The 8,972-nt window shown below is 32.9% G+C and overlaps 1 protein-coding gene across 1 annotated transcript; it reads right to left on the bottom strand.

Annotated features, from left to right (window-relative positions):
• Positions 1-7,091: 7,091 nt before the first annotated feature.
• On the bottom strand, positions 7,092-7,848 carry LOC129952083 (uncharacterized). Its single transcript, XM_056064514.1, has 3 exons — positions 7,708-7,848; positions 7,307-7,633; positions 7,092-7,250 (listed from the first exon to the last, which is right to left on the bottom strand). Exons 1-3 carry the CDS (start codon positions 7,783-7,785, stop codon positions 7,092-7,094), a joined length of 564 nt encoding a protein of 187 aa, XP_055920489.1. The 5' UTR covers positions 7,786-7,848.
• Between the last annotated feature and the right edge of the window lie 1,124 nt (positions 7,849-8,972).

Raw genomic sequence — 8,972 nt, 5'->3', positions numbered from 1 at the left:
TTTTCCTATTTCACTCCTTTCGAATCCACTTTCTCCACCACCTCTGATGGCTTCTGCAATTCATGCTATGTCCTTAATATGTGAGTGGCAATTAGACTTCGATGCCATTTTAATGAATACTTTTCTATCGTCGTCGTCGTCGAGCGACGTCCTTTTAAACTTGAGAGTGCCCCTTTCAAGTTTCCAAAGAGAGCAATAGACAGGACATCATGTTGGTTGATACTATATACTTCGTTCGCTTTATCTATACCTGCATCCATATATCCTTTTTTCTTCAGGGAAGGCAGGAGTTGTGAATTTTTTTATTTCGTCATTTAGTTTTATGAACACTCCATTCCTTTTTTCACTCACTAAAACTCTGTAATATTCGCCATCTTGGCTGGCTTTGATCTTATTTTTTCTTTTCTGAAAAAAAAAAAGAAAGGATCCACTATTCAATACAGAAAGTGATGCGAAGAGACAGGACTAAAGGTGGGTATAAAGGTAGGCACATCAGTAGAATCCCAGAGTCAGAGAGACACTCATGTGAACACCCGCATAGAATTCCTCTGCTGTGTACTAATAGTATCCTCCTCAATTAGGACTAGACGATGATATTTTTCTTTATCCTTAGCAAAGGCAACATTTTTTCGTCCTTTTTTTTCTTTTTTTATTATTTAGTAACCTCGCCATGCATATATCCTGTATAATGGGTTGTGGGATGGGAAAAGGAGTTGGAGATGACTTTCAATGTCTGCCTGTCTGTATCAAGTAAAACTTCGTTCTTTAATGAGCATTAAGAGAAGAAGAACACCGGGAAGAAAAAAAGGAGACCTTTCAAAAAAGCCAAGAAAAAGTATTAAATTGAAGAAAAACCCAAGTGGAATGCAGTTATTTCTTGAGTGGATTTTCTTTTATGTAAAATTTGGTCCACGGCCAATGTGGTTATTTTTGTTTTCATTTGTTTGTTGTTTTTTTCATTTTTTTTTTAACTTTTATTATATTTTTGTAATTTTTAGGTGATTCGTGAAAGTTCTTTGCCACTAAGGCTTTAGAATTATTTCTCAGTTTACTTTTGAAAATGCTAAAAGGAACTGTTGGAATTAGGTAAAAACATGTCCATGTTTTTCTTAAAAGTTTGTTATAATTGGTATGTCATTTTGAAAAACACTTACGATTCTATTGCTGAGTTTAACCAAAACTAGTTTAACGTGAAAGTTTGATTTTAGAGTTTTTCAAACATTTTATTTTTTATTTATTTTATTTAAATCACATTTCAAAAAAAAATCTTAAAACTCAAAACCATCCTCTAAAACAAGATTTGATTAGAAAATGGGTTTGAAGAAATTCAATAATATGAGAGATGATTATTGCAAAATAAAATTCCTTATATTAAAATTGAAAATGTTGACATTTCCCGACGTTTCAAGGTCCCTAAAGTCGAAATAAAATTTTTTGCGTGTGTACGTTTTTTTCGTCGTCCATAGCTAAAGAACCAGAAGAGATATGGATTTAAATAAATTTTCTTATATAGATAATAAGGCAGAAAGATGCAGAAAGGGCTCTCATAGCAGTTAGAAAAAAAGATGAAAATTTTGGTTAACTCTAAATATCTTACGAACCAAAAACGCTAGAGACTTGAATTAAATTTTATATAATATATTGTAACGTGATATCAAAGAAGTATATTTTTTGAAAAAAATTTATTAAACGGTTTTTTTATAAATCAAAAAAACTGAAAAAAAAAATTTGTCACCTCCAAAATTTTACGACTAAAATATGATTTCATCTCCAAAACAATTTTGTGCAACGAAGAATAATGTTTTTGACATCTGATTATATTTTGAGAAAAATCGAGTTGACCGTTTTTTTTTATAAAAATTAAAAATCTAAAAAAAACAATACTAAAAGTTGTTAAAAATTGAATATCGATTCAAATATCTTTTCAAAAACTTGAAATTTAGGCTTCAAACTTATTTTATCATATAAGAAATATTGTTTTCAACATTTTGAAAAATCTTGAGAAAAATCGAATTCACAGTTTTTTTTACAAAAAATAAAAACCCCAAAAAAAATTAATAAAAGTTGGTAAAAATTGATTTTCGACTCAAATATCTTTTCAAAACCTTGAGATATTGGCTTTAATTTACTTTTATCTTTTAACAAATATTGTTGTCGACATTCAGTAACGTTTTGAAAAAAAATCGAATTGACAGTCTTCGTACAAAATTTTTTTTTTGACAGGAGGAAATCTTCAAAAGACATTTGGCAGTATTCGACACCAAGTAGTGTGGGACTTTAACCACTAAAACCACCTCTTCATCAGGACCAATCTTGAATGATCGACTTCCGATTTTTCTTTCTTAATTTTGTACAATCACTTTGGGGTAAGTTTAAACTTTAAATACTTTCCCATGTTTTTTTAGACCATAAGCTCATGAGGCTTAGTTCTTCTTAATCTCCGAACATGGTTTCTTATATTCAAGACGGACTCCATTTCAGAATTAGTATGACTTTGCAGTCTCTGGTTGTGCGATACAGCGTATTCTTTAACAACTTCTGTAACCATTTCTATTTGTAAGTCACGACGTAGATCGGTATTTCTTATGTACCAAGGTGCATTAACTATTCCACGAAGGACTTTGTTTTGGAGTTTTTGGATTATTTCGGTATTTTTCTTCTTTGTACAGCCCCATAATTGGATTCCATAGGGCCAAGCAGGCTTTAGTACTTGATTATACAGCATTATTTTGTTTTGGATTGATAAATCAGAGTTGTTACCAAGTAACCAGTACATTTTTCTATATTTCAAGTTTAGTTCTGCTCTTTTCTTTTTGATGTGCTTTTTCCACTTAAGCTTTGCATCCAAATTCATTCCAAAGTATTTGGCCGTATTGGCGTAAGGTACAGTTTGATTATTAATTATTATTGAAATATTGTTTATCTTTATCTTATATGTGAAGATTTTGTTTTATTGAGTTTGATACACCATTTTTAGGTCCAAGCTCTCACTGTGTCAACGGCATTTTGTAGTTTTACTGCTGCCTTAGAGACACATTTGTCGGGTACCAAAATTGCGGTATCATCTGCAAAAGTAGCCATTATGGTGTGATTACCAACTGGAATATCCCTATGTGTATAGTAAATACAGGGTAGAACCTAGGACACTTCCTTGTGGTACACCGGCTTCTATTTTCTTCAATTCCGAGTATTCTTGATCGTACCTTACTCTAAATAAACGGTCTGAGATGTACGATTTTAATATTTTAGAGTATTCCCTGGGAAGATCCCTTTGCAATTTGTACTCAAGTACCTCATGCCAAACCTTGTTAAAAGCTTGAGCAACATCTAAGAAAATGGCTGAACATACTTGTTTTTCTTGTAATGCTTTTTCTATTACATCCGATATTCTATGAACTTGGTCTATCGTGGAATGTTTATTTCTAAAGCCAAACTGATGGTTTGGGATTAAACTTCTTTCTTCCATGATTTTGCTAAGTCTCTTCAGAAGCAGTTTTTCAAAAACTTTTGCCATAATTGGTATAATTTGGTATGACAATTACTTCAGCAATTTTCCAATGGTGTGGGACATACCAGTGCTTAAGTCATGCATTTAATATATATTGGAGTTTTATGAAGGCTTTCAATGGCATTTCGTTCATATCCTGAGCAGTAATTAGATCGTAACCTGGTGAGTTTTTATTTGGTAGTTGATGTTAACACATACTTTTTATTTCTTTAAGTCTTACAATTGGTATTTCACTTTCATCTATCTTATCAACAAACTGTAAGTTATTTTCAGCCACGTTTGATGAGTATAGCTTAAAAACATTCGCAAGATGTACAGCGAAAAGGTTAGCTTTTTCTTTCGGGTTACCGATCCATTTCCCATCTTGAGATTTCAAGGGCGAGTTTTATAACTGCGGTTTTTTCAGGCGCTTGGCTGCTTTCCATACCGAAAAATCGGTTGAAGTATTAGTCGTTAAATTCTTTAGGAATGTACTGAGTGAATCATTGAATTTGTTTTTTAAGATTGTTGCTTATACGGTTAAACGTTGTTTTATCATCTAGAAATCTACTATTTTGCCATTTTCTTCGAGCTCTTCTTTTCTCTATTATCAACTCTCTTATCTCTAAAGGATATTTTATTTCATTTTGGCTTCTATTAGAAAATGTTGGAGTACTTTCTTCAGTGGCCTGTTGCTCATCAGCAATAAATTGTTCCACTTCATGGTCAATTTGCTCGATTGTATCCATGGGAGATCTTAAATTTATAAAGCTTAAAAGCCTTTCTCTAAAATCATTCCAGTTTGTTTTCTTATTTACAAGCTTTGAATTACTTTTTTCTAGTACTTCCGATTCACTTAGTGATAGGATCACTGGAGTATGATCTGATGACAGGTCCATCATGGTTTTTTAAGAGCGACTTTTCCGCTTAGCAGTTTGATATTCAAATCCTGTTTATCAATTCTTTTAAGAATAAGTTGTAGCATTTCTTTTAAAATTTAAAACCGAAAAAAAATTAACAAAAGTTGGTAAAAAATGATTTTCGACTCAAATATCTTTTCAAAAATTTATAATTTTTACTTATAAGAAATATTGTTTTTAACATTAGAACAAATTTTAAAAAAATCAAATTGACAGTTTTCTTACAAAAAAATAAAAACCTAAAAAAAATGTATAAAAGTTGGTAAAAATTGATGTTTGACTCAAATATCTCTTCTAAACTTAAAGATATTGGCTTATATTTACTTTAATCTTTCAAAACATATTGTTGTTAACATTCAGTCAAATTTTGACAAAAATTGAAGTGACAATTTTTGTACAAAAAATTAAAAACCTAAAAAAAACTAACAAAAGTTGGTAAAAATTATTGTTTTCAACATTCGATAAAATTTTGAAAAAATCGAATTGAAAGTTTTTTTTACAAAAACTAAAACTCTAAAAAAAAAAACAATACTAAAACTTGGTAAAAATTTACTTTAGATTCAAATAGCTTTTTAAAAATTAAAAATATTGGCTTCAAACTTATTTTATTTCACCGAAACTATTGTTTTCGGTATTCAGTAATTTTTATATAAAAATCCAACAGTCCGTTTTTTCATAAAAAATAAAATATACAAAAAATAATACGCATATTTGGTAAAAATTGATACGAGTACATATAGACAAACTTCTAAACATGACAAATCGACAGATGGGATGGGAAGTTATCAGTGTGGGTCGCATCCCAGTCTCTTTTTAGTTTTGTTTACCATTTCAACATGAATGGACTGACAAGCAGGGTGATCCATTCAATATAAACGAAGAAAGCGAACAATCCCATCTTCCCGATTCAGACAAAGTATAGATTGCCAAATCTAAGGTGAAGTCTAACTAAGTCGCTGGAGCAGATGGCTTGAATGGCTAGCTTTTCAAACCATGTATAGATAATTTTGTTAGGAGTATCTACCAACTTGTTTATAAGATATGGAAGGATGAAAGAACACAAGAACATCAAATCGATACTCACCATCTCTACATCGATTTCAAGGCCGCATATGACAGCATCTACAGGGACGAGCTATAAAGATCCATGTATAGTGTTGGCATCCCTGCTTGTTTGCACAGGAAGACCATTGAGAATTTACAAAGGTTGGAAACAACTTAACAGAACTTTTCGATGTCAAAAAAGGCCTTAGACAAAGTGATGCACTGTCATGCGATTTTTTTAACATCGTCCTTGAAAGAGTAGTGCAGAGTTCTTACGTCAACACTAAAGGCACCATCTTTCCAGTCTTTCCAATAACTAGCATATGCTGATGACATTGACAAATGGGAAGAACTCAGAGTGATGTCAATGGGGCTTTTGTGAGTATTGGGGCAGAGGTTTGAAAAATGAGTTTAACGGTTAATGAGGGCAAGCAAGGACCTACAGCACCAACTTTTCGGTCAAAACGTCCCCATGGTTTTTGTCTACTTGTAGGCTGCGCTGTAAACGCAGAAAACAACACCAGCGCCGAGATCAAACGAAGAATAACTCTTGTTAACCGCTGTTTCTTTGGGCTAAGAAGCAATTGAGTAGTGAAACCCGAACAATCTCTCGAGGGACCAAAGTGTCACCATGTAAAACCCTGATCGTCCCAGTCCTTCTATACGGTGTAGAAGCTTGCACTATTACAAAAGTCTTAGGTCCTTACAAGAGAAAAGTTTTTATCGTGATCTTCGGTCCCGTTTGCATAGAAGGGGAGTAGAGGAGAAGATGGAACGACGAGCTGTACAGCAACGTAGAACTTAACTAAAAGGTTAAAAGTCCAACTACTAAGATGGCTGGGCCATATAGAGCGTATGGAAACCAATGCTCCGGCCCGGAAAGTGTTCGAATCAATAGAGAAAGACCGCGGATCAGGTGGAGCATACAAGTGGAAAGTGACCTCACCCAACTTGGAGCGCGAAACTGGAGACATCTAACTGGGGACCGAGCTAGATGGAGAAGTTTGTTGTTTGAGGCCCTAGTTAACACAGGATTGTAGCGCCACCTTAAGTAAGTATTAAAATTTCTGGTCAAAAACTTTATCATTTTACCATGAATAGTTTATGGGCAGCACTTTGAAGCAAGGAAAAAATCTCTTGCGAAATTCACATCGTGGGGTTTCGTCCTCATTTCTTTAGAAATATAGAAGCAACTGCTGACTGATATTTTTCTTTCCAAGAATTAATCAATCAGCTAAAACGTAGACGACATTTAGTTCGAACAATTCTCAATTACTTTTGTGTGAGGCTATGCTAAGTCATCGCTTTATGGTGACATACCAGCAACTTTTGAAGAGTTAAAAGCCAATATTCAAGACACCATCGGCGCCATATTTATTGGAAAAAGTATTGAAAAATTAAAGTGATAAAATAAATTATGTAACTCGTAGTTGCATTCGACACTTTTCAGAAATTAAACTAATAAAGTTTTTGTGATATTTAAAATTTTCAAGCTCTTAAAAAATATACAACTCAATAGTTTCAATTTTTTGTGTGAAAATATTTAAAAAAACAATAAAAGGTCTTAGAACAAATGATTTCTTACAACTATTATTTATTCAAATTTAATATTTTTGATTTTGTACATTTCCAAAGATCAATTAAAAATTAATCTCCGCCTCCAGAGATGTATTAGCAATCAAACTACTCACAGGGCCATTTTTAATGTAAAGATGTACCTTAGCCATGTAAATGCCACTTATTGCAACCATTGGAACACTCTTTTTATCAATTCTCATCTTTCGAACATAATATTCTCCCTAAAAATTTTGCGTATCACTTCAATTGCCAAATAATTTATGTTTGTAGTACTCACGTGACGAATTGGGCAAGTAGTTGGTAGATTACTGAATTTTTTCAAATTCGCCGACCAAAGTCTGGCCACAGTTTGACTCATAAATCCTTCCATAAGTCTGCAAATGTTGAAACCATAATCAAAGAATTCCTTATATTCAGTTTCCTTTTTACTTCTCGTATAAAACTTCAATCCAATGTAAAGGTTTTTGGTGATATTCGTCAATAAATAAGCGTTCATATCAAATGAACGACCATTGGATCCGGGAGTGATGCCAACATTACAATACTTCAAAAGTTCCGGATTGGATATTGTTGACATTGAAAGGAATTTAAAATCCACCGGTTTCTGGAAAATTTGATGAGTTCAAATATATAATTAAATGCCTGAAGTTTAAACTCAAAATTACGAAACGAACTTACTGACTTTCTGCATTCACCTGATTCCAGCATTATCATTGCGATAAGATTGAACAAAACCATCCGTAGTATTATTATCATTGTTCAAAACTGTTTATAGCTCAAATTTTCAATCGATTCTAATGAGAAGCATTTCAACACTACACCTACACCTATTAGAATGGTTATAGATTTGCGGCAGACCTATGAAATTTACCACCATAGTCTAATACCATTTTGGGAACTTATTATGATGTGATGTTATTATGAGATCTTTGATAGCATATTAAATGAAGCTTTAAGTACTTGGTCATGCTTCATCATACCGAGGCTGTGGCTATGGCGTGTGTTCAATATTTTCAAGGTAATTAGTTTTGATAAACTTATTAAAGAAACTAGATGGAGATTGTATTCTAGATTAAATATCAATTAAGCTATGCCTAAAAATTTACTCAATTTGGTTAAATTAAATCTAATTTGTAGTACAACTTAAGTGTAGGAAACAATAGTTTTAATTAAGGTTTTAAGCTTTAATTTAATTTTCAAAAACTTATCAATTGGGGAAACATTCCTTCGTAATGTTCGCCATATGTATCGGGTGTTTTTTTTTTGAGAGCTTCAGTTCTTAAAATAATGAAATCGTGTTTTTTTGAAGTACAAAACTTTGAGTAAAATTGACAACACTGTTTTATCTCTCAGCTATTTTGTTACTATCAACTGATTTATTTTTAGTTTGGTTTGAAATACAAAGGCTCAAGATTGCCGTTGATCTTTGCTTTCTATGAAGTTTACTTTTGGATGAATCCGTCAATTTCAATGAACGATGGTAATGCTCAAGAGTGTGTTGGGACTTTATGGGTGCGTGGAATATTGGTACGTTCTTTTTCAAAAACGATGCTGGCAACAACGTTACATCCAATGCTGACCGCTATAGAGACATGATTGCTGACTTTTTCGTTCAACATTTCATTTAACAGTGGAACAACTTGCTAAACAGTTCTTGTCACAAATAATTTTTCAAAGGAAACCTTTGGTAACAGCCACCGTATTACGTTACACAGACGGACCTCTGAATTTCCATCCAAAGTAGTGGGATTTAATTTGCTTGACTATGCTCTAATCGCTAGCCTGTGCAGATAAGCCCGAAACGATTGACCACTTGGAGGACATAATTTACAGCGTTATTGTCAAATATTGGAAAAAGTAATCAAAATATAACCTCCAGATTGCACTTCGCGTGAGCCAGCTGTCGAGTCTGTCCTACTTCAGCACTTTTCAGCGCTAAGATC

Source organism: Eupeodes corollae, chromosome 1 (assembly GCF_945859685.1).
Source record: "Eupeodes corollae chromosome 1, idEupCoro1.1, whole genome shotgun sequence".
NCBI lineage: Eukaryota > Metazoa > Arthropoda > Insecta > Diptera > Syrphidae > Eupeodes > Eupeodes corollae.
Note: the sequence above shows the minus strand (reverse complement) of the source record. Positions and strands in the feature narration are given on the sequence as shown.

What these genes read in the sequence shown, in the direction of transcription:
- LOC129952083 (XM_056064514.1), bottom strand. Translation starts at nt 7,785, where the DNA reads ATGATAATAATACTACGGATGGTTTTGTTCAATCTTATCGCAATGATA. An exon ending in CAGGTGAATGCAGAAAGTCA is followed by an intron (nt 7,634 to 7,707) that starts GTAAGTTCGTTT and finishes CAAATTTTCCAG; the next exon opens with AAACCGGTGGATTTTAAATT. An exon ending in CTACTTGCCCAATTCGTCAC is followed by an intron (nt 7,251 to 7,306) that starts GTGAGTACTACA and finishes CAAAATTTTTAG; the next exon opens with GGAGAATATTATGTTCGAAA.